The 26,630-nt window shown below is 37.1% G+C and overlaps 1 protein-coding gene across 6 annotated transcripts in view; it reads left to right on the plus strand.

The window, feature by feature from the left end:
• Positions 1–26,630, plus strand: part of fhod3b (formin homology 2 domain containing 3b) — a 189,262-nt gene that overhangs the window by 143,190 nt on the left and 19,442 nt on the right. For 2 of the 6 annotated variants that reach the window (XM_055209661.2, XM_055209662.2), the window contains exons 7-19: positions 1,837–1,948; positions 5,456–5,550; positions 5,661–5,804; positions 6,808–7,049; positions 10,608–10,658; positions 10,815–11,219; positions 14,764–14,811; positions 16,008–16,112; positions 16,601–16,735; positions 18,346–18,396; positions 19,852–20,042; positions 23,574–24,056; positions 24,891–25,804. In XM_055209661.2, the coding sequence (XP_055065636.2) occupies positions 1,837–1,948; positions 5,456–5,550; positions 5,661–5,804; positions 6,808–7,049; positions 10,608–10,658; positions 10,815–11,219; positions 14,764–14,811; positions 16,008–16,112; positions 16,601–16,735; positions 18,346–18,396; positions 19,852–20,042; positions 23,574–24,056; positions 24,891–25,804 (2,976 nt within the window). The remainder of the gene's footprint in view (positions 1–1,836; positions 1,949–5,455; positions 5,551–5,660; positions 5,805–6,807; positions 7,050–10,607; positions 10,659–10,814; positions 11,220–14,763; positions 14,812–16,007; positions 16,113–16,600; positions 16,736–18,345; positions 18,397–19,851; positions 20,043–23,573; positions 24,057–24,890; positions 25,805–26,630) is intronic. The other 4 variants (XM_055209664.2, XM_073871959.1, XM_055209665.2 and 1 more) reach the window with 4 other exon arrangements.

Below are 26,630 nucleotides of genomic sequence, written 5' to 3' on the forward strand. Positions count from 1 at the left end.
ACAGCAGATAAAGAACAAGAGGCACTTTAGGACATATTAATTAAATGATTACCTTCCAGCCAATCAAACACTGCAAAAAAAATGACTTTTTTACTTAGTATTTTTGTCTTGTTTTCAGTACAGATATCTAAAAAATTTGTATTTTCGAAAATAAAAAATAAAATCAGAAACTAAGACAAAAAAATACAATTTAAGGGAATGTTTGCTTAAAGCAAGCAAAAATATCTGTCAATGTTTTTCTTAAACACTTAATTCAAGAACATTTTTCTCACCCCATTGGCAGATATTTTTGCTTGTTTTAAGCACACATTCACTTAAATTGTATATTGTTTGTCTATTATAAGTCAATGTCTGATGAAGATCATACATTGTAAAAAAATAATACGCTGGATTTACTTAAAAATATAGTGCATAATTTTTACATCCACTTTTTTAAGTAAGTTTTACTTGAAATTTTAAGCAGATGCAAAAATGATGCACTATATTTTTAAGTAAATCCAGCCTTTTTCAGTGTACGGTCAAACCGTCGCCAATAAAGAGATTTTGATACGTTTTTGCAAGCAGATAGTGTGCAGGATTTTCAGAGTTTGTGTCTATATTTTTGTCTAAAACTAGACTTAAGCCCTATTTGGACGGGATTCGTTTTACACGGGGATCTCTGAGAAAATTGTGCTTTTTGGAGGTCTTCTGTGTTTTTAATCCTGTCCGAATTGGCCATGTCTGTGTTTTTCTCTGACGACTTTTGTGAAAATTCCGGAGAAATTTACCTACTGTTTTTCGCCAAACTCTGAGGTTCTCTGAGAAATTTAACCCCCGTCCAGATGCAAATGTCTGTGTTTGCCCGCAATATCTTTTGAAAACTTGACGTCTTTTGGCCAATGTGATCTGCCGTAAGGTCTTACTAACGTGCATATATTGTACTTCCTAAGTCCCAAACATTCAGATATGAATGTTTTTTTCCATTCAGCGCAATAAAATAATTAAATCAAGACGAGCTGAATATCAAACACTGTTAAGACTGGCCACTGTAATATCAGTATATGATAAACTCAACCTTATTTTGTTCAACTCCGGAATGGTAATGATAATTAATAAAGATAATAAATTGTTATTAATCATTATTTCTTCATTCCTTTGGGTTTATTGTAAGCAACCAGTATGTAGCATGTAGGCTACTTTAGAAGGATTTGTATAAGTTATTTTGATTTGTTAAAATTAAATTAATAAATTACATGTTCGGTAATAATTTTACATTTAAAGCAAAATATCAAACCTTACAAACACGCGTATCCAGAGTATGTGATCTTCTGCAACAGCCAAATGCATGAAACAGACACTCCCATCTCTGGAATAGCCTGAGAATTTTAACGGTACATAAAATCACAGACGTCGTGGGGGACATGTTGAAACTCAAATGTCGTTTGGAAATCTAATCCTGTCCGAATAGTGCTTTATTTTCTTAGGAGTTTATAGACATTTGTACATTTGAACATTTGAAAACAAGACAAAAATACTATGAAAGAAAGTCATTTTTTGTAGTGAAACAGTCATTTCCACTGAGACAAGAGGCGAAAATTTAAGAAAACATTGGTCAAACTTAAAGAAACATAAAAATATGATCTATAAAATAACAAATACCATTTTGCTCTGCATCTGTCATGCATTCAATAGCCGACCTAGTTCCCAATTCAAGGCAAGGTGTCAAGATATTCTTTTGGTTTCTGAAGACTCTTTAAAATTATTTTTCAAAGTTTTTTTTTTGTAAAGACAGTGTATATATTATTACCTGTGTGTTTGTTTGTTTGTTTGTTTGTGTGTGTTTTTGTGTATGTGTAGTTCCGTCTAGTTGTTAAAACCGCACTGAAGCTGCTGCTGGTTTTTGTGGAGTACACCGAGTCCAATGCACCTCTTCTCATCCAGGCCGTCAACACTGTGGACAATAAGCAAGGTAACAAATACACCTTACAATCGATACACACTCAAAGGTTTTACAACAGTTACTCATTTTCTATTTATATTTTTTCCACATATGAGAATTATGTGACTAAAACTTCCAAAATAAATCAAAACTATGTTGTATTTGATCAACTTCAGTGTAGTCCCCCTTTGCATAGAATTTGCACAGAAACATTTCATCAAGCAGCTTCTTGATGTCTCACCCTGAGAGGCTTTTTAAATAATATTGAAGGAGTTCACATCTATATATATGATATATATATATATATGACAGCTTGCATTGTTACTACATTTTACTAGGCAAGCTGGGTTATGTTTACCCAAAGTCTTTTGAAGGAAGTCACGCCAATAGGCAGCCATGTTTGCAATGCCTCCGGGCAGTTATTTCAGTCATGCAAGACTAAAGTCCTATCTACTTGAATGGGGAAAGACAGATCTCTAAAATCACAAGAAAACAACATATTTCTGACTAACAAACAAACTGTACCATAACTTTTGTTTCTTAAGCTGAAAAAAAAACCTTTTTGAGGTCATTTCAGCAACTGCACATGCGCAAAATTTAGCAAGCGCCTCACACGACTCTGTTCAGAGCCCCTCTCCCAGTGAATCATCAGTCTTTATCGATTGATGATTGGTTCTTTTAACTGAAAGATGGGACTTCCATCACCATAGCAGCCATATTGGGCATTGCATTGTCTTCTTTAAAAAGTAATAAAAGTGCTCAGTTTTGTTATTTCCAATAGCTTTTTTTACTCACATTAACATGCAATTTCATCACTTTATTTCAGTTCAGGAATTTTGGCTTTTGCCTGGCACTCTAAATCATCAGACCATCTTGTATTACTTTCACTGTTGCATAATACAAATATATTTAGCTGTGAGAGATTATTATGCAAAGATAATGACACTCAGCTGCTCTGTGTCTCTGGAAATCTCATATCTGTGCTTCATGGAGCATCGCTCCCTGTGTGTGAGCCCAAGCTGAGCTCAGGCCCAAAGCCTGCTGGCTGTTTGAAAAGTGTTGGAGGCACATGAGCCCTCCTGAGTTCAGCTTGTGTGATTGAGAAGGATACTAAGTTTCTCCTGCTGTGGAGTTGAGTTACATGAAGCTTAGAAGAAAGAATAATAGGAGAACGTGAAGGATGGTGACAGTGTGATGTGGGTGCACAGACATTGACTCTTCTTGGACTCTGCTTGATGATCGATGATTTGGTGCTGCTTTGGCAGTGCAGATATTGGGCTGCCCAACAGCATAAATCAAAATCAACAGACTGAGCTCATGGAAAAGGTGTTGATTGGACTAAAGCTCCAGTGAAAGAGTTCTCCTTTAATACCGTTACATAAGAGAATAACAGCTATTTCTGGTCTCATGTTGAGAGACAGAGACATCTGAACAGCTCCTGCTATTAATCGTGGTCACAGACAGTTTCTCCCCAAGCTAATTCGGCTGAACCATCACCGTATTACATTTGATTTACTTGTTTAGATGCATATGCTTTTAAATACTAAATCATCTTCTTGGTTTAGGCTGGTTAGTGCTGGTCTTGGTGGACCAGCAAAATATTTTTGTTGTTAATATGAGTTATGAATAAGAATTTATGGGTAACACTTTAGTTTGATGCTCCCTTTTATACATTTTATTGACTGTACAGTATGCACCTACATGTCTATTTATTGTAGATTTGTAGTAGTATTAGTTGCATTAGTTGAGTAGAATTATTTGGGTTAGTAATATAATATAATAATATAATATATGTAATATATTAGGCAACATATATGCACATATATTTCACATCTTTTCCATCAAATTTTACATATATTTAAAATGTATTCCTCAATATATTGAACACAAACCAACATATATTTCATGTATTTTCCATATAATTTTACATATATTTGAAATATTTGACCATATAGTAAACATACATGTGACACTATGGGCCCTATTTTAACGATCTAAGCGTATTGTCTAAAGCGCACATCTAAATGGGCGTGTCCGAATCCACTTTTGCCAATTTAACGACGGGAAAAATGGTTTGTGCGCCGAGCGCATGGTCGAAAAGGGTTGGTCCTATTTTTTTAATGAGTAATGGGAGTATTTTGGGCGTAATGTGCAATAAACCAATGAGAATCTCAGCTCTCATCCCATTTAAAATCCTGTTGCGCTGGCGCTATGTCTAATCCCTATTTAGATGACGGACTTTGTTAACTGAAAAACTAAGCGGAGGAAGAAGATCCCCAGTTTAAGATTAATGTTAAATAATTGGGTTGTTTTTCACTTGTATTGAAATTGTTGTTTTTTATTAAAACCTTTAAAACCCGTTTTCTTTTAGTCATGGAAGAAAAAAAACGGGCTTTTAATTGCTTTAAATGTACAGCTATCCAATATCATCAAAAAATTATTTACAAGTATGTAAGAAAAGGTTTTTACTGTAAAAATACTTTATTTGTAACAAAGAGGAGATAAAGAATTTACAAACGCCCATGTGCGCAAAAGGGGGCGCAAATGCATTTGCTATTTAAACAACGTGGCGCTAAACGTGAAAATGATAATTGCGCAGGGTGGAAACTAGCAAAAGACACTTGCATCAAGCATTGCGCTGCATTGCGTCGGGTGTAAGATAGAGCCCTATATCTGTTCATATATTGTTAATACATTTTCGCATATAAATCAAAAAATACAATATTGTGGATATTTATGAATATAATACTGCATATATTTTCAGATATATAAACACATATATTATATTCATGTGCAATATATTGAAAGCGGCAATAATTTGTATATTTTGCAATATACTGCAATATATTAAACATATATAGATTATGTACCATCAATATATATATTCCATGTATTGCCGATATATAATATATTGGAAAATGGAAAGGAAAATAATATATTACAATATATTATAATATATTGGTAAATATATTTTCCTTTCGTAAGGGAGAGCAGAGGTCTAAGGCAGTGGTTTTCAAACTTTTTCGGCGTGCGGCCCCCCCTTGTACACGGCGACTACCTTCGCGCCCCCCCAAAAAAAATATTTGCCATAAAAAACTTAAATATTATATTATACAACGATTGCTGTTGGTTAGGAGCTTTTTTATTTAGGTTTAATTACACATAATTTAAAGATAAATTAAGAACCACTGGTCTATATATATCTATATGTGCAATGTAGTGAAATAAAAAAGTATGATATTATGATTTAAAATGTATTAAAAGAAAACTGATTTAAAAAATGTACTTAAATAAAGTAAAAGTACTTGAGTACTTTACACCTCTGTAGTAGACTAAGTTGACCTACTTGTATTGTCAATATAATGTTTGTGGGTGGACCATCACAATAGTGTTAGCAAATATTAGGCAGTCTTGTGGGTTGACATGTGGGTGTAACCTTCCTTATTGTCAACAGAATGTCAAAGGGGACCATCAAAATAAAGTGACACTAAGTTATGATAACATGTCGGATCTTTTCGCTGTGTGTTGTGTGTCTAGGCGGTAAGCCCTGGTCCAATGCCATGGAAATCCTGGATGAGAAGGATGGGATGGACACTGAACTGCTGGTCTACGCCATGACCCTTATTAACAAGGTACCTAGACTGTATTCTCTGTACAGTACATTCTCACTTGAGAAATGTAAAGATTGTAATATGTTCTTGTTCGTGCATATTGACACCTTGTCAATATATCTGTTATCCAGACATTGGCTGGTCTTCCTGACCAGGACTCGTTCTATGACGTGGTTGACAGTCTGGAAGAACAGGGGATGGAGGTATTGGCCCAGAGGCACATCAACAGAAAGGGCACAGACTTGGACCTGGTGGAGCAGTTTAACATCTATGAGGTTAGAAATTAGATTTACAGTAAGTTCAACAACATTTCATTGATCCTAATAACTTGAATTTAATAATAATCTGTGCAGATTATTAGCAGCATCTAGCGATGAAATTGTGAATGGCAACCAACGCCTCAATCCAATGCGCACCCCTCCCTTTCGAAACGCATAGTGATGCTACGGTAGCCGCCACAGAACAAACCTGTGGTCGTTTGAGACAACATAGTGACAAAACGCCCCCTATAGACGGTTTTAGCAGTAACAGTGTAAAAAAGCGGCTTTCGTGTTCAACACGTAACTTCTGGTAAACTCCGCTAAGAATAAATAACAACAAAGTACTTTAAACTTAGTTAATTTATATAACAAGCTAAATAAACAACACGTGGATTACCTAGGAAACCAAAACATTTGTTATTTTCAATGAGATATTTGTTGAAGACTTCAGTTTAGCAACTAGTCAGATTATTAAAAAACCTGAAACCGGAAGTAAAGTTCGGACCAGGTGGTATCGCGTCACCGCACGTGCGTCTGATGAAACCGTCTGCACTGAAAAAAATGATTCATTCAATTTACCTAATTTTTTAAGGTAAGTCGTCGCAATCAATGTATTTAAGCTTCATTTGAACAAAAAAATTTAAAAACAAAACAATACAAAAATCTTTTGTTTAAATGTATCTTGAATAAATTGATTGCAACCACTTACCTTAAAAAAATGAGTAAATTGAATCAATCATTTTTTACAGTGTGTAGAACAGTTTGTCCATTTAGGGCTACTGTAGAAACATAGAGGGAGACCTGCGGTGTATGTAGATAAAAACGTCTCATTCTAAGGTAATAAAAAATAATGTAGTTCATTTTGTAAGTTCATACACCACTGATAATATAGTTATGTATATTATATTGCATTTCTATCAAGAGATTCTTCTAAAAATTACAGAATGCACCTTTAAATGATCTGCTAATCCCTAGACTGTGATGCACAATTTTAATGCTGTTGTTTCTCTGAAAATAGGCAACTCTTCGTCATGAGGATAGTGATGAAGAAGCTTCGCCTCCTTCATCTGGACATAAAAGCCGTCGTCGGGCCAGCGTGGGGGCCACACCTGAAAGGCGGGGCTTAGAACGACGACGCAGCCGAAGACACTCGCTCCAAAATGGGAAAGGCCACACCTCTGCTCCCACATCCCCCTGCCACAGCCACACCCCCAATATCGTGCCCTTCAATGGCCAGAGGATAGAGAATATCACCGAAAGGTAAGATCAAGTGAGAAATCTCTTCAGAAACATACTTTCGTGAGTACAAAATAATAGTTAGTGTCATTTTGCAAATCCCTACACTTTTATGTGTTTAACTCTGCACTGAGCACAGGTTCCCTTGTAGCATTAAACACTATATGTATACTTCAAGATATACTGATGGTTTTAGAAAGGGAAGCAGTTTTATGTTGGGTGTTTTATCACATTACCGTTTTTAGTTCCCGAAAGAAGATGGAGAACTTAATAATGCTCAGAGGGAGACGTGGAGAAAAAACAGACGTTCAGATTAATCATGTACACACTTGGGAACCTGTAAAGCTTATAGGGGCTGAATTAGGAAGTTACTGATATATGGAGCTACCTGTACAATATAAACCATGCATCGTTCTCACGGTTGTAGCACAGCATGAGGTACTAGGCCCTGTCCTCATACAATATATTTCTTTAATCTTACAACCTAATCCACATGACTTGATTGCTTCAAGGGACAAAGGTGAGCTGCATAGATATCCATGCTTGGTATCATGAAAATACATCAGCCAGAAAAGTTGTCTCATGTGGTTTTAATCTCATAAGTCTCTGATCCAATGTGTCAAACATCAGCAAGGGCATGAGCTCCCCAAGCAGGGTCACATAAGGCTACTGCAGATAGTGAACAGGCTATCCCATCCACTTTGTATGAGTGCTGTGTTTTTGGAGAATGTGGAGGTATTCTGTGTCTCATGAGTCGATATTGAATTACAGTGCACTAGATTCACCTTCCTATTTGATTCATTGGAGCTGGCTGTCAGTCCTAAAAGGCAAAATTAGGGCTCCCATCAGTGTTGTAGTACTATCAAATCCATAAAAATTTTCAAAGGCAAACGTAATGCAAACATTGCATAGTTAAATTTAGGTCATGTTTAGAATAATGTACAGTGTACTGGATATAACATTTTATCAGTGACAGCAATTTAATGTAAAAAAGATGTTTGTGTGCATTTTCCCAAGCACACTTGGCATTTTAAAGAGCTGATTCAGGTACTTGGATATCTCAATCTGTGCACATCGTGTAAGTTTGTGGCAATTCCAAATTTTAATTTGTCCTATTTCAAAAGCAAATAAACAATGCTGTCACAATTCACTTTTAAACACTATTTAGATTTGACTAATAAAATTACATTTAAACAAAGTAAGTTTTATTGTGTTTCTTTTTCATTTGAAACATGTGACCTTCTGTATTGATAAAAAGTTATTGATATAGACCAGTGGTTCCCAAACTTTTTCAGCGTGTGGCCCCCCTTGTGTACGGTGCATTCCTTCGCGGCCCTCCAAAGAAAATTTGTGACAAAAAAACTGTTCTAAAACTCAACATTTTAATAAAAAAAAACTTAAACTATACAAAAAAGTAGTGATTTTGGTTAGTGGCCTTATTTTTTTTAGGTTTAATTACACAGAATTCATGATAAATTAATGTATTTCATAAAATGTCATAAAACTGGGGCCCCCCTGGCATCATCTCGCGGCCCCCCCAGTTTGAAAACCACTGATATAGACTACACTACCACTAATTCGATCAGTCTTTTACAGTACATTAAAAATTAAAAAAATTAAATTGTGGATTGCCTATTTCGTTGTGTAATCGTAATTCATTTTTAAAGACATACAAATGGTATAGATTTATGATATGGTTTATTAACCATAATAACAATAATGATTAGTTATCATCTGTCCAAATGTCTATATTGCTGTGGTAAAATTGTATGTTAGATACATATGATAATCTAACGTTTGCCCATTTGAAAGCTGCTCTATGACTGCAGTCACAATAATGATCCCATCCCAGACTCGGGGATACTAAATCACATCCTTTTGTTGAGTTGCGCAGACTGCTTGTGCTTTTGATTATGATGGCAGGATCTGCTGTTAGTGATGAAGTTTGTAGGATATTTTTGGGTTTGGTTGAATTTGTCTTAGTCAGTCATCTGATCCTGTTGTCTGTGAGCTAAACCCACCGCAGGAAATTAGAAGGACCTTTGAAGTGCTGTGTTTTCTATATTAGTAGTAATAAATACCAGCCTACTGGGAAACACAGAAAGAGAGAGAGACTCTTGAGACTTGTCCGCTTTCTCCTGAATATAAAGGTCTTAATCTTTTGTTGTGTCTGTTGTGTAATTCAGTGTGTCTTGACTTTTGGATTGCAAGCCAAGATAGGGTAACAGAGCTTTAATGGGTTGCTTACCCCCACAGCCAACTAAAGTTTTAGAATATATTTTTATTGATATTAGTAAAAGAAAATGGTAATGCATTAAAATAAGCTTGTATTAGCTAACATGAACTCACAAAGATTAATATAGTTCTCAGCATTTATTAATCTTAATATGTTAATGTTAATGCTATTTATGCATTAAGGTAGACTTTTTTATTTTTGATCAGTATGTGTCTTCCCTGAGATTGAACTCATGACCTTTTGCACTGCTAATGCATTACTCTACTAATTGAGCTGCGGGTACACTAGTTAAAGCAAAAGAGTTTTTTTTATCTTAAAATAACGTTTCCAAAAAAGTTTAAGTCGTTCATCCACTCGAAACAGGGTGAACGGCACTTTCACATTCGCTTTGCAGCCTTCTATCGGCCAAAACCGTACAAAAGAAGTTTTCAACCGTCGGGTCACGGTCCTGTAGTTCGAGTGAAAACTACAAAAAACTTGCTTTAAGGCAAACCTACAATCCAATCAGAGCCAGCTTTGCTGCAGTATTTACGACAGTGGTAATGGACAATTCAGCTTCTAACCTGTAGGGGGAGCAAAGAGCAAAAACTCTTTAGTGTTGCTTTAAAGTCGCCATGAAACGCAAGTTGCGATTGCCTTATTTTCCCCGTGGTGACGTATATCCAAATGAAACGGCTTCTGAAACGAAATAAGGCAGGGCTGGATTTGAATTTGTCCATCGAGATGTGATTGGATCGTTTGAAGTTGAGTCATGTTGCTAATTGCTAATCGCTGCGATCTTCTTCCGGACCCCGCCCACCTGCCATACCATATGACCGGAAGTGAAGAGAGATCGTTTTGAGGAGGGGAGGAGATTTGCATTTTTGATTAAAGATTATGAGCACACACAATTTTTTAAAAATAATGAAGCTCACAGATAAGTAATTTGTTAATAATACCACAATATAAAAAAAAAAAATATATATATATATATATATATATATATATATATATATATATATATATATATATATATATATATATACGTAGAACTTACACACGACTATAAATCGCCCTTTAGATGTCACACTCATAAAGCTCTGCCCACAGCCACTAACTGACACACTGTGACACTCCTCTAAACTGTGTTAGGTCACATATGTAACTTATTTAATTATGAAATGACAGAAAATTTTGAAAATGTTTATATTGTCACTTCTGCAAAACTGTTTAAATGTCGTGTTGTAACCTTCTTGTGTTGTCTCGTCTGTTCTCAAAGCATGCAGTAAACCTTCTTCTCCCTTCCTTTCTGTTCCTACTTTGGTTTCATCGCTCATCCCTCCTTAAAACCCTCCTTTTCACCACAGAGAGGAGGAAGAGGAGGAGGAGAAGGAACTCTCTAGGCAGGCATCTGAAAGGTATTTCAGGGTATAGAGTCATCGAGCTAGAAAGCAGATTCTAGATCCTCTTCCGTATCTGATGCTATCTCTTCCCTGACTTTACTAACAGCCAGTTCTTCTCTCCCAACATCTCATCATTTACTAGAATGTCTGCTGTTACTCTCTTGTTTGTAGCTGGATGGCATCAACCGTAGAGGAAGCTTCTAGCTTGTGTTTGCCTTTTAAGTGCATGGGCAACTTCATTCCAAAAGCTGCTGACACAGACAATGGGGAAAACCTCAGGGGCAAGTCTGGGATCGGGGTTATCTGCAAGGGCCCGGTGTCTTCCCCTCCCCTGACCCCTGATTTTGGCCCCGTGATATCAGCCAGATTGTCTTCTTGGGCCTCTGTCAGGTCCTTGGGTGCCCTCCCATCCCAGGGTTCCTCTGTCACCTCCTCAGCCTCCACCTCCCCGAGCGAGGACACCCTGTCCCCTGTCTTCCCTTCCTCCCTTCAATCTACTTGCCCGGTGGATCTGGATGATGTAGCATCGGGCACCCCTCAGGGCCAGATGGGCCGAGACCCAGACAAGCACTGCAGGTAGTGCAGATAGACACGGTAGATTCTCGCCAATCACAGAATACCATGCATGTGCGCACAATAGCTCTTTTCCAAACCCTAGGGTGCCGCCTACCAAGATAGCATGGTTAGGGATCATAGCACCTGGTGCTTTATACAGGTAGTCATCGATGCCTATGTCGACCCTAGGGTTTGCAATAGAGCCAAAGAGTCAAAATTGACTCCCACACAATTGAGATCCATGAGAGATGAACTTTGGGAATGTCTGTTTTGTCTTTATTGCTAAAGAAAGGAAGTATAGCACAGGATTCCCAATATCTCAGGATCTCCTGTGAATGGCGAGGGTTTATTGTTTTGCCTGCTCCATCAAGCCCACCTTATAAATCCAGTCAGACCCTCACCTTGTGGATCACCACCTTTTCTTTTTGTGTTCGCTTTCAATTGAGCCATTTTCTCCGGATCCCACTCGCACCCTTGCAAAGTGCTATGCTCACTGCACCTTACCTTGCAATATTGTCTTAACCTGTCCTGTATATCAACTCCCCAGACCAATAAATGCAGAAATAGATACCAGTATGACCATAACCTGATAAATCTTGATCAGAGTGGGTTTTATGTTGCTTCTTTAATATTTTATTTAATGAAAAAAGGGTTTCAGAAACCAAAGTCTATTTTCATTGAACCTGCAGCGCAAGACGCTACCTGAAGGATGCTAACTTTTACTGACTTTTCATCTGCCTTTCATTGGTGCATCGTACCACCACACAGCCAAAAGACGCCTGTAAATTAAGTCGTATATAAAAGTACAGTTGTATTTCATTGTGAACAGTGCCTGTTGGGTCCGTGTTTCACTTTCACGAGCTGAAAATGCCTTGCGATGTCTCATGCATGTTTGTCTGACATTAATGCTATGGCAGCTTGAGGAGCCCATCTGGATAATAAAGTGGATCAAAGGCGTCTCTTTTTACATACAGTAGATGCGCTTTACAGTTGAATGATCTAGTTGCACATTCTTATGCTAAAAGTGCTGGCACCACTTACCTTATTTATATATAAAGACCATAAGTAAGACAGTGACTGCGTTTACATGTACACTAATAATGTGATTTTTCCAATAATCAGAATAAGGACATAATCGCAGTAAGATGTTTACATGCAGTTTTTATTTTCTGATTATTTGCTAATAATTTTGCTTATTATTCACACATAACCTAGGCACAGGACTAATGATGAACTCACATACTGTATAGGTGTGTTACTTTCAACAGTTTTAATTTATTTACGTTAAATGACAAACACGATCCTATGGACGTATTTCTTTATTCGGTGCAGTTATGAAGACATATTTAACAAGTTGGCTAATTTGCATGTATTCATATGAAGTTAATCGTGCAAAAAAATATGATTATCATAAATCAAAACTATAACGAAACCCACCCCTAACCCCACCTCACAGGGGTCAAGGCAAATTGTATGTATGAATGTGGTCGTACAAATTAGCCACTTTGTAAAATACGTACAAATTGCTATAAGATAGTGTTGAAATATTAGGTTCTTTGCAAAGTTTCTGGATGAAGGGAAACTGCTGACACCGAGTCTTGTCAACAGAGTTAAGGGAAAACTTCCTAATGTTAAGTTTACTACAAATATGTGCTTAAGGTGTGTGACAAAAACACGTGCACACTTCAGTTAGTGCAGTATAGATGTGATTAAAGTGTTTACGTGGCCGTGTTTTGCGATTATAATCTGCATACAGTATGCCGCATGTTTTAATACGATTATACTTATGAGCTTAATTGCATTATTTTGATCGAACTATTGTTGTAATCGCAGTATCTCCAAAATCTCATTATAATCAGATTATGAGTGTGCATGTAAACTGTAAAAAAACAGTAACACTTTACTTGAATGAGTGTTCAAAAGACTGACGTGACACCTTCATTATCATGAAACGTGTCATGAACATGAAGATTTTATGCACGTTACTGTCATTAAGTGTCATTTGTTATATTATGTAATTTTTAATGCAAAGACATTGTGACCTTTTAACATAAACATATACATCATAACTTGTCGTAAGTCTGTCATAAACATGACATAGCAGAATAATTATCAAACTTTAGAAACCTAGCTTTATAGGTTAACTTTACATTAAACTGTCATCTAAATGTCATTAAGTGTTAATGCTCTGTTAACAGCGTCATAAATATTTTTCTTGACCTCAACTACAGTTGTACAAATTAAACTTGTCATTAAAATGTCATTAAGTGTTAATACTCTGTCAAATAATTTTAAATATCTTAACAAAATGCAACATACACATCAAAATATTATACTTAACTGTATATATGTGCACAATACTTAAAAAACTAACAACTATCTGACCTTGTTCTTCCTCACATAGAGGGTTCTGACATTTTCTGACAAAGAAGAAAAAGTAACAAAATATTTATTAAATTAATTTAATTTTTTGCAGTAATATGGACCCAGCCCTACATGGCTTAACCCATTATTGTACTGTTTTCATTTAAATATATTTTTTAATTAAAAATATCAATTTTAATTATTATTTTTGGACCATTGATTTTATTTCTCTAACACCTGAAGGAAACAATACAAACTTAATAATATTTATGATGTTGTTATAAAACTATTTGACATAATATTATCAATTAAGTACATTTTACTAACAAATTATATTTGTACCACTGTAGTTGGGGTCAAGAAAAATATTCATGACACTGTTATAAAACTATATGACAGAGTATTAACAGTAATGACATTTAAATGACAAATTCAGTTTGTATCACTGGTAAAACAAGTCTTGGTAATGTCAAGTTGTCATGATAAGTTATGATGTATTGGTTAATGTGAAGTTGTCATAACAAAGACATTTCAAACAATGTCATCTTTGCATTAAAAATGACACAATTGAACGAATGACACTTAATGACAGTTGTCATAAACATGCATAAAATCTCCTTCATGTTCACTCACTAGTCAATACAGTTAAAATTACTTGTAAATCCAAGATGATTAAACTTAAAAATGTGCAATTTGCAAAAATAATTTTTATGGTGCAGTCCGTACTTATTTGCTTATTTAAATAAGAAGATGGTTAAATAAAGATTATTCTTCTTAGACTTCAAAAAGTAAAATCAGAATTGTATTTTTTTACTTTTTGGTTTTTACTGTAGCCCTGTCATCTAAAGTCATCTAAATCCTAGTGTACTGAAAAAAGTTGACAAACTTTAAAATAAATGTACTTAAAGAAGACAGACCAAAAGTATTGATGAAAAATGACAATGCTGTGGCAATATTCCTCATCCCAAATACCAGCCGTAACGGGTTAAAGGTTTACTACACAGTCATTATTGAAGGGCTGTTATAAATTTGTAGTATTTAAATAGATATTTCAAGCACAGAAACTGCTTTGATTCACTTTCTGTCTGCATTGTCACTATACTTGTGTCCCTCTGTTGTCTGTTTGTCTTCCTGTCAGCGAGAATGTGATTTACTGTATATGTCTGTTACTAACATCTCATCTTCTGTCTCTTCTGTTCAGTCTGTCAGATGTTAGATACTCAAATGCATCATACAGCTCTCGTGGCAGGTAAGAGACCTGCTAAAGTTGGATCTGTTTGTGAGATCTGATGCACACACAAAAATAAAAAGGGTAGTTTGTGCTTTTAGCCATGTTATTTATGCAGGTGACACAGGTTTAAGTCTGCCTTGCATTATTTTCCAGGCCTGATTTTCCCTATCATTACTTGTCCTGTTTCTGGCATCACAGTGGCCAAAACCACCAAACCAAACTCTTCCTGCTTTTAGTTTTTGTTTACTGTTTGTTAATTTCAGGCTTTCAACACTTTCTGTGGCTCTGATAACGTGTGCAGTTAATCACAGCAGATCCAAACATGAAGACAAACGAGTCTGTGACGCTGTCACTGACCTCTTTTTATAAATATGTGGGATTTTGCAGAGCAACAAGCCCCCACATGTCTTGAATCATATCTCCCAATGCGAGGTCATGTGCTGTACGTCTCCAGCCGGCGATCTGCTGTAGTTGGGGAGGAAAGTGCATTTTTGTCACCCACACATATAAAAACTGGATTCAGTCGAGCACCTGCGTGTGTGTTTGTGTCTTGCGCTGTTAGGGAGTAAGGGTTTGTAATGGCCTCTTCACTTATGGTGTCTGTTGTGTTATGGTCCAGATGCCTGACACCACCATATACACACACCCCTGTGTGCACTAGGTGATGATATGTGTGATAAATGAAGTGAATGAACAAAAACGATCATTTGGTACTACAGATGGGTTTAGATTTAGCTTTATGCTGTTACTAGGGCAAAACATCTCCTTTAATTGTTTGGTTAGTTTTATAAATCACGCTGTTGTGGTCTCTATTATTGGATGAACAGTAAAATATTAAGGGTTTGGATGTATAAATGTAGTATTCTGTTTTTTGGTTATTATATATTATGCATATTTAATAAGAAAAGGTTGAAAAGGTTGTAGTACCATATATCCTATATTTGGGGCATGTTGTCACAAAATGTCAACCCACAGTATATTAAATGGACTGTTTTTTTCTTGGCTCTAATGCTGGAAAAAGCACCACTATTAAAGACATACATACCAAAGACATGAAACAAGAGAACTTCAATGGAGTAAATAAAATGTGACAACTAGCCCCTGTGTCAACATAATCTTTTTTATGTACATTTGGCTGTACGTTTGAGACTGTAACTTAAAAGTAAAAATAAATGAGCAGTCTGGTGATAAATTCTCTTTCTTTCGTCCTATAGTAATGGCTATGCAGGTACGTACCCTGGCAGGTCAGCTGGGGTGTCTAGCGCTCCCTCCACACCCCACAATCGCTTCGGCCCAACTGCAGACAGTAAACCTGACAGGTGAGCACCCGCTCTTCTTTCATCTGCATATGGGTTTGATGCACAGAGGAATTTTCAGCGTGGTAGAGGTTAAGCACATCAAAGCATATTTTTTAAAATGTATACATTTAAGAGCTGTTGTAGCATTTTTTCCCCCCGCTTTTGTTAAGTTTAATTTTTTTTTTTTTGAAACACCAATACAGTCTTTTCATTCAGTTTAATTCAGTCTTACATCATATCACAAGTCCTTACATAGAAAGTTTATGTTACTGTACCTTTAAGACTTCTGTAATACATACAATTAATAATTTGCTGTAAAACACTGCATTGCTATGTTTTTCTAAGTGTGATGACATGGTTGTAATTTAAAATCAAGACAATATTAAAATGATTCTTTGGTAAAACAATAATGTTGTATTTGTTAACATAAGTAAATGCATTGTTAATGCCAATACAAATTTTCATGGTAAATCATTGTGCAATAAATTGCTGTTTCTTTGGTCCCACAGACCGCATCTGGGTGGTTTACTGACCTCCTCTTACAGGCAACACCAGGAGTCTCTGAATGCAGAACGAGAGCGCAGACGCTTGGAGAGAGAGGAAAGACTTCAAAGGATTGAAAGAGAGGAAAGAAACCGTTTCAAGTGTGTGGTCTTTCTTACAGTTTCATTATGATGCTACTTTAATTTATCATATGACAAATACTTCAGGGTTTGGAGCTTATCTAGTGATTAAGTGCGGTGTTTGCCATGCCGTGTTGAAAATGACCTTGTAAAATCTTTGTTTAACAGAGAAGGGACTGAGACCTACATCCATTTTTTTAATCAGAAATCAGGGGAGTTAACCAGACAGGACAAATTATTGCTTATTATTATAATGATTCAGAAAGCATTTACAGTACGCTAGAATGAACGAGGTGGATTGCGGGAATACAAGTGAAGAGTTCAGATGCAAAACCCTTAATGTGCATCTGACATAATTTCTTGTAAATTAAGATTTATTTATCAGGTTATTTTGATTTTAGATTCAGTAATTTCACTTTAACTCTTTCCCTGCCATTGATGAGGCAATCTGTAATTCCTCTATTATTTACCAGTTGGCGCCCTTACCCAACTTATAAAACCTGGAAACAACCGCTTAGGGCAAACAGTAAGAACTGTATGTTTTGATCATCGCTCTGAATCTGATCTCTATCAAAAATCCTTCACAGAAATGAAAAGGAAATTTAGTCAGTAAATGAAATGCCGTATTTTAACAAAAGTCACTTTAGTCATTTCACTGGTATTTAAGAAATTTGTATTTTGCTGCAAAACCCTCTAAGTGCCCGAATCTCAACTTTTAAAAAGTCTCCAGTCACTCTTCAATAGCTGGATTTCCATCCAAACGTGAAGTGAATCTTTTCAAAATTCGCAAAAAAGAAAAACAAACAAATGCGAATTCAGTGCATATCCATCAAGTTGCTTGAGAAATTTATGGTTGTAATGGTAACCTTGTAACAAACAGTAAACAAAACAAGGCACACTTGGAAAATAGAGGCAGGACTGCATGTATTCATGATGGGGCAAGCTATTAATTTATTAGCAGTGCAGCTTGTAATTACCAAACAAAATTTTGTACACAAAAGAAGGAATGCAGCATTTTTGATGCAGGAACTAGCAGCAAGGGCATTAAGATGACGTCAATCCCATTAAAGACAACTTCAGCGGAAACCACTAGACGATCAGTCCTGTGGATTTAATAATTTTTTGGGGCAAATGCGTTTCCATCTCCCATTATTCGCATTTCCTATTTTACCACCTCAAGCAAGCGGAAAAACTTTTTTGAGGGATTTTTATTTGAAATATTCGGTTTCCATCAAATCTTTTTTTATGCGATACTTCAAAATACGCATATAATCATGGTGATGGAAACATGGCTACTGTCCTACTTGTGATTTTTTTAACAGATTCTGCCATCAATCCGGTATTTCTGAATGGCCTGAGGCCAGGATTAAGCCGTTTTGAAGTAAAAGTGTTTGATAAACGTATAATACGTGCCGAGAGCATTCTGTTAATATCATTATCTCATTCTCATAAAGGCTCTGAGTCTTCACCTTTTTATTTAAAAATGCCATTGAGTAGTTACTACTGTACATATCAAATACTAAACATCATTAGACTATAGGAATGCTAGATATCTGTTGGATATATCAAATGCACTTGTTTTTAACTTGTTTGCTGTATATGTTTGCTCATGTCAGTTTTCTTCATTGCAGTCGGGATTATGTGGACAAGAGAGAAGAAGTTCGACAAGCTCGAGAAGAGAGGTGCAAATAATTTTATACACTGTTGTTAACTATGTTTGTCTTTAAGACCACAGATCCCTTACAGTATATGTGGGGGTGTGGGGGATTTATGTTTGTAAGCTTCAAATATTATAACAACATAAAAATGCTAAATAACAAAACTGTTTTAAAAGCTTAAAAGGACAGTACTGTCTGGTTCATGTTAAATTATATCACATTTTTGGCTTATCAAAGCTGAGCAATCTGTTTGTATCATTTCTTTTGTCTGGATGAAAGACTGCAGTGTTATAAAATGATGGCCATTTTTAATATCAGTTGTCAGTATGTGACACACCTTGGAAACATTTTATTAGAATGAACAGCAGACGGGAAGCGAATCGGCACGCGCTGCAGGTGAAATACGGCCCCTTTACGTCTGCTATAGATTAAGACTTTTAAAGAGATCAGGACAGAGTGTGTAATTGGCTTTAGACATGGACTTTTTATATACAGTCAACCTTTAAAACTTGTATCCTGGCAGATTGTATCCTGTATTTCTTTTACATCTTTTTAGATTTTTTGCTTGATTATCTTATCAAAGTTTATGTGAACCATATATAATCTAATGCGTTTATGAAATGAAAGGATCAACCTCAGCTGATAGGAAGAACTTTTATAAAACATCTTGATCTTGTTTTTGATAAATCTTGCATGTTAGTGTTGGCGCTTAGTTTTATAAATGATAAGAAGGCAGGAGAGCCGACTGCACCTTTCATAGAAAAGCTATTGGTAAAATAGGAGGTAATAAGAGAGGATTTGGCGTAGAAATAAGTTAATTCGTTCTGTGTAACAGTGTAACACATATTATTAAATGTTTTTAAATATCCTCTCTATTTAAATACATTTTTACTCACATGCTGGTTCTGTAATTCAAACATTGTTACCTGACTTAAGTTGTGACCTTACAGTACCCTGGATCAACCTAAAATTAAAGGGACCTAAAAATCATATTTTTTCTCATCCTCATGTTGTTGTAAACCTGTATGAACACAAAAGAAGATATTTTGATAAATGATGCTATGCACAAGCTAATTGTAACCATTGACTTCCATAGTATGAAAAACAAATAATATGGAAGTATTGTGATAATGATGAAGAAGATATTTTGATAAATGATGGTAAGCACACAGTTGACGGTACCCTTTGAATTCCATTGTATTTGTTTTTCCTACTATGGAAGTCAATGGGTACCACCAACTGTGTGCTTACCATCATTTATTAAAATATCTTCTTTTGTGTTCATCAGAAAAAAATCATTTATACAGGTTTAGAACAACATGTGGATAAAAAAATGATTTTTTTGGGTGAACTATCCCTTTAAGTATTATGATCAGGGGTGCTACTGCTGTGGTTGCTGATGCTGTGTCAGAAATCTAAAGAAATGGTAGCAGTTGTGGATGGATGAACATACACACTTTCCTTTTGTGTTGTGTTTAGATACAAGCAGATAGAGCGTGTGTCAGCGGATGAGAAAGAAAGGGAACGAGCAAGGTCAGCGCCACGGGGGCGGACAGAAATCACCCTCAGTCTGAGTTCTCGAACATCCAGCAGCTCCTTGCCCCGTACTGCCGCTCCTCTGACCGTAGAGTCTCGAGAGGAGAAATGCTCTGTCCCACATCCAACACGAGGTGAGATTCCCATGTGCGCGGTTTAAATGCAATGTGTGGTGGGCATTTCAGGAAAAGACCGAGTTACTCCTTCAAAGCGTGGAATTGAGCAGTGACCACACAAATGTGTCGTAAAGGAAAACGGTCCATTCTAACAAATCCTTCGGGGCAGTCGGCCATAAGAAAAGCTTACATTTAAATCATTTTTATTGACCTCAAATATTAACCAACATTTCAGAAATTGGGTCAGTCAGCTTTTCACATGCAGCCACATCTGAATCTAAGTGCTTGGAGTTGGACTGTGGTGACTGGAGCCCGGTTCATCCGACTCACTAGTTTCCGCTTGGCTTGAGGTTCCCATGCTCTTTATAACCTTTATACATATAACACATATGTCGTACACCGTGCTGCTGATGTGGTCAACAAATTTTGATATAGTTTTGAGCACAAACCAGTCGTGACCGCAATGAGACAAAGTGCTTCCTTGCCTAATTTCTCTGGTATTGTGGAGGGTAGACCCACCCACTGTGGATTCTCATTGGTCCTTTCTTTATAATTCCTGTATATATATATATATATATATATATATATATATATATATATATATATATATATATATATATATATATATATATATATATATATATATATATATATATATATATATATATATATAAATACATTGTTTATATTTATATAACTTTTAGAACAGTTGTCATCTTTAGGATATTTACTAAAAAAATATATATATATATAAGCTAACAGTACAAATATTTCATAACAACGCAAAATCAGACAGGACGACGAGGAGTGGCTTGGGATTTTCAGTGCATTGAGAGGTTTTTAACCAGGCCCTGTTAGATTATATCTGTGTGGTTTGTGAAGGACAGGCCCTTGGTCACACACTGGTCAAAGAGCGAGATTGTGGTCAGCCGTGTGTAAACGGATAGCTGTGTGGTTTCAGAGGGTTGAGATCCTCCCAATCTGAGCCTCCAGCACTTTCCTGAGACTGTGAATGTAAAGGAAGGGTCAGATTAATCTCAGCACAAATTCAACATGCATCACACCACTTTTGTAAATAGTTCATTAGTAAAGCAAACACGCTGTGTAATCCTTACAACATTTTTTGGCTGACTGTTGTGTTAGTGTGGTAATGGAAATGGTCACACAAACAGAACTGGCCACAAGTCTAGCACACAGTTTATTGAATACCCTTAATGTCTTGAGTTTTCATACAATTCCCATGCAAATGTATAGCATGTTAAGTATAAGAAACCACAAGCTTTCAAAAAAGATCTGCCTATATTGGCGACTGCAGCTGAAATTTCCTTTGAATACAAGAGGATCTTAAAGTTTAAGACCTTATTGAAAATATGGAAATCCTTTAACTTCAAACACAGTTTCCCGGACAGGGTTTTAGATTAATCCAGGACAAGGCTTTAGTTATAATAGGAAATTTAAGTTGTTTTACAAACATACCTTAAAAAAACTTTACTGATGTGCATTTTGGGACAAAATAATGCCATTGATATATATATACAGTACTCTGCAAAAGTCTTAGGCCACCATGCCAGAGTTAGATTTGTTGTTTTTGCAATGTTATAGTGATCATATATAATTGTTTTTCAGTTTTTTTTATTAGAATACAAACAGAAAATACAGGATACTGATGTGTCAAGTTTTAAGGAAACTGCAGGATCTCTTAAACATAAATAAAATTAAGTCCTAATTTGTATTTTTAAAGAATTTAGTCTTTTTATTACTTCATTCTGCTCACAAACCCTCAAGATGTGTTTAGTGTCAAGAGAGGTCACACTAAACACAGACGATGCCTAAAGACGACATATAGTCCTGAAAATTATTTATTTTTTACATATTTCCTGTATTTTCTGTTTGTATCTTAATAAAATAGATTGAAAAATAAATATGGATGGACATTAAAACTTCTAAATCAACAAGTCTGGTGGTGGTGGCCTAAGACGTTTGCACAGTACTGTATATATATATGTTAAGATACATCAGTGGAAGATGTTTTTAAAAATGAAGGCAGCTCAAACATGCATTTTAGTCTGGAGGAAAATGCCCCATAAAGTTTGAGGGTTTTAAAACAGAGTAAAGTTATGATGTCAAAATATGAGGACGTATTTAAGATTCTTCATTGTTATTTTTCAGAGATGCACCGGTATGTAGGCCAATAATCAGTATCGGACGATAAAACCAATTTTTTTATGCTATTGGCCAATACTTTAAAGGCGGGGTGCATGATTTTTTTTTTAAAACACTTTGTAAAAGGGAGTCGGGCCGACTCACACTTGTAGCCAATCAGCAGTAAGGGGCGCGTCTACTAACCGGCATTGCTGCCTGGGTTGCGTATGTGTGGGTCTATCAAAAGAAGGTCCAGATTCTATTGGGGTAGGGGCGTGTTTGTTTAGGTGATTTTAAATGTCAACATTGGCTTTCAGAGATCGTGCACCCCCCTTTAAAAACAGCCGATAGTCATTTACGATATATCATGTCAATCAAAAAAGAACAGGAAAATGCAGTGAATTTGAGCTTTGTGAATAAAATGTAAGAAACATGGTCATTATATGAATGAATAACATTCTGAAAATGTCATCTTCTGTATTTAGTTCATACAAGTTAATATAACCATCAAACTATCAGTATCGGCCGATATCAGTCTGAATAATCGGCTGTCGGTGGGGAAAAAATCAATATCGGTGCACATCGGCCCATTTTTTCCATGGTCTTTTTCCAAATTGGATAAATGAAGCAACAGCTCAGCTCTTACTATTGTGTAGTTTTTATTAATACCATGGTTCAACAAATAATGTAAACGTTAAATAAAAATTAAATAATAATTCACTTATTCACTACAAAAAAATATTAGTAATTAAATTAAAATAATAATAAAAAGTCATTTTACTGCATTCACAGATCAAGCTTAAGTTTTGTTATCAATATTAAATTAAAGTCTATGAATCGCCATATATTGGGTGATACACAAAAGGCTAATGCTTTAATTTTATTTTATATTTTGTTTGTGAATAGGTTGACAACTTAGCTGAATAATTACGTTGCTAATGCTAATCATAAGCCTCTCTTTACCTGTTGCAACTTGTGTTTGTCCTCTTGAAAACAAATCAGTAATTTTGGCACATTTGTATGAGTAAAATCCAAAACAAAAGCATCCTCAAAAGTGCTGTCAGACTGTGTATTTTCATAATGACCACGCATGTATTTGCTAGTAACAGTTCTCAGTCATACAGCTTCAGTCATATACTTTGCCTATGCATGCAAACAAACGTGATTTCAAGGTTGTGTGGAATTTTGTTTTGTTATTCTTCATGCTCCTGTAGGATCACATTTCCTGTATTTATTTGCTTTTCCTAATGTGGAGGAGATGATGTGGTAATATTATGTGGGTTACGGTAACGCAGACACTGGGAATGTGAGGGACGAGAGATATATGCATTATGTTTACAGGCAAAGTATGGTTGACTATTTTGTGCGTACAAAGTAAAAACCCGAGCCAACTTTTTCTCCCCTCAGGAGCTGATTCAGAGTCGAGACGCCCTGTGCAGGCGGCAGTTGCGTGGCCTGCCTCAGAGCCTCCCTCTGCCTCCACGCCTGCCTCTGGGTCGCCCTCTAAACCACGAGAGGAGGAACAGAGTCCCTTGGAGCTGGCGGATATCACGCTCAATCTGCCCCAGACGAGCACAGAGGCAACGAGAGCTGAGAAAGAGATGACGACAGAGGACACTGAGGAAGAAGAGTCTGAGGAAATGGTCATTGTAAAGGAGAAGGAAAGAAAGGATGAAGAACCAAAAGGAAACTGTGAGGAGGAATCTAGTAGAACAGGTACAGAGGAGAGACAGCAGATGTTAGAGGAGAACGTTGTCCTGAGTGAGAAAGAGCGACAGAATGAGGAACTGAATGAGAAAGATAACTGCTCCGCCTCCAGCATCTCTTCAGCGAGCAGCACTCTGGAGAGAGAGGAACGGGAGGAGAAACTTGTCGGCGACAGTGACTCAGGTGAGAACATCACGGGAATAATTTATATAAACCCAGAAGAAGGTTATAGATGTTAACAAGGGGAGCACCATTCAATACGGCCACTGTAGTCCAAGAAGTCCCGCCTTAAAGTCAATCATCAATCATTAAAAACTAATGCTGGGTTCACACCAGACGCGTTTGAGGCGTCGAATTCGCAATAGTTGGGCGCTTGAACATTTTGAGTGTACTCGCTTCAATCGCACGTGAAAGCCATGTGTGAAATTCTAGTTATTGAGACATTCACATGGAAATTCGCGTCATGGGAGGGGCTTCTGCGACTCCACTCGCTTCCTGTAATCACGTCACTACTAGAGCAAGCTCCTGATTGGTTAATGCGGCACATTTTAATGGCAAAATTCAAATTTTTCAACTCGCACCATTACTAGACGCGCAAATGAGGCGGAATCGCTTCTACCGCGTTGCGCTAAACGCCTCATTCGCGCTGCCAGACCTCCAAAAGTGTGTCAACGCGTCTTTACATTGACTTAACATTGAAATCACTCGCGCTTGACGCCTCTACCATGGCTGGTGTGAACGCAGCATAACAGTTCTCATGGAAAAGTAAGAAAACATGTTTTTTTTTTGTTTAAAACAAATTTATGGTATAGTCAGAAATATGTCTTTGTTCTGGTATGACTGAAATAGCTTCCCAGAGATGTTGCAAATATGGCCGCCAACTGTGGTGACTTTCCTTGGGACTTTGACCCAGATCACTATGTAGCATGTGATCACCAGGTGTAAACAGGATCATACAGGTGTAAACGGGGTCCATATGGACACATTGATAACATTTAGCTCTCTTCTTACTTTTAGGCCAGTGGGCGGACTGTATAAATACAACAGGCATCAATGATCCATGCAGCACAGTTCTCAACAGCAAACGCTTCATGCTGGACATGCTCTACTCGCGAAACCAAAAACCAGCAGAGGAAGAGGAGAAGGAGAAAGAGCAGGAGAATGAGAAAGAGCATTCAGGTCAAGAGTCTTCTGTTAGTAGCCTTGCTATTCGCATTTCCACACTGGAGGCGCGTAGGCAGGCGGGCGAGGAGAACATGAAGAAGATGGAAGTGGAACATCTGGACAACCAGGGTAACGTGCGGGCCGTAGCTGAGAAATTTGGAGATTTGGTGAAAGGACTGGCATCACCTCACGAGATGGAGCATCTTGGGAAGGAAAAACAGCCACCGCAGGAGAAGCCTCCACCGGCTCCCTCACCGACACCCCCTAAAAAGGAGTCCGACCACATATGGGACCAGCTGATGGCCAAGCCACGAGAGCTTCGTATTAAAGAGTTGGACTTCACGGACTTGAGGGAGGAGGACGATGTGGACATTTTGGATGTTGGTAACGTGATTGGGTCTGGTGACCTCACGCCAACTCCTCCCCCACCTCCCTGCTTACCCAATCTTCCTCCCCCACCACCTTTGTTTGGATGCCCCCCACCTCCACCCATCCCTGGCATGATGATGCCCCCTCCACCACCCTTTTTGGTGACTCCCCCGCATCTTGGATCTCCTCAGCTTAGTCGAGGAGATCCCCCACTCTTCCAGAAGAAGAAAAAGACCATCCGGCTGTTTTGGAATGAGGTGAGACCTGTAGACTGGCAATGCAACAACCAAAAGAAATGCAGAGAGTCACTGTGGTCCAAACTGGATCCCGTTAAACTGGACACGGCGAAATTGGAAAACCTCTTCGAAACAAAATCCAAGGAGTTGCCAGTTACAAAGGTAACGTTAAATTACCTTTTTTATTAATTGTTAATAATTCTGGTTAACCTAAAAATATGTTTTTGTGCCTTCATTATCTTGTGTTTAACCTTTGGTGTGTTACTTGTCAGGAATGACCTCAGATATTTTGGCTTGAGGTGAGGTGTGTTATCACAAGTAATTGAATTTGTGATTTTTGTCGAAAACAGGCAAAATCCCATAGATCTAAATTAAAGGAGGGACTTGAATCATGTCTAGGGACATGAATGTCATATACTTGTCATAGGGGTGGACTCCAGCAATGGCACATACACTGCCAGGAAAAAATATTCATAAAACTGCCTCACTGATAGCGGCATCCTTCCAGTCTCTATCGTGAAGTCAACATGGAAGTGGCTTAAATTGCAATTCATCTACAGGCCACTAGGGAGTCAATCCTATAGACCCCTATGTTAAAATTCCCAACTTTACAGCAGAAATATGCTTACAGTCTGGTACAAAAGGTGTTTTTGGTCTATACAGCTAATTGTGCCCTTCATGGTAAATTTTTTTGTAACTCATCCGTTTAAATTATACTAGGCCTTACAATTCTGCATAATTGAGGGCGTGGCCACTTGAGGGACAGGTGAACTGCCATTGCTATCACTACCTTTGAGCTAGGCAGGTGTGGTTTCAGGAACATCAGCTCCACCCACGTCCCGCCTCTTTGTCCATTTTTGGTTATCCGCTAGTGATGCATGGTGACATGCTGCCAAGATGGTGACAGCAGGCTTTGCCAACTACTGGCTTCAAAAAAGGTCTTCACAAACCTAAGGGTGATGTCACGGACACTACGTCTATATTATTG

The sequence above is a fragment of the Misgurnus anguillicaudatus genome, chromosome 10 (genome assembly GCF_027580225.2).
Source record: "Misgurnus anguillicaudatus chromosome 10, ASM2758022v2, whole genome shotgun sequence".
Taxonomy (NCBI): Eukaryota; Metazoa; Chordata; class Actinopteri; order Cypriniformes; family Cobitidae; genus Misgurnus; species Misgurnus anguillicaudatus.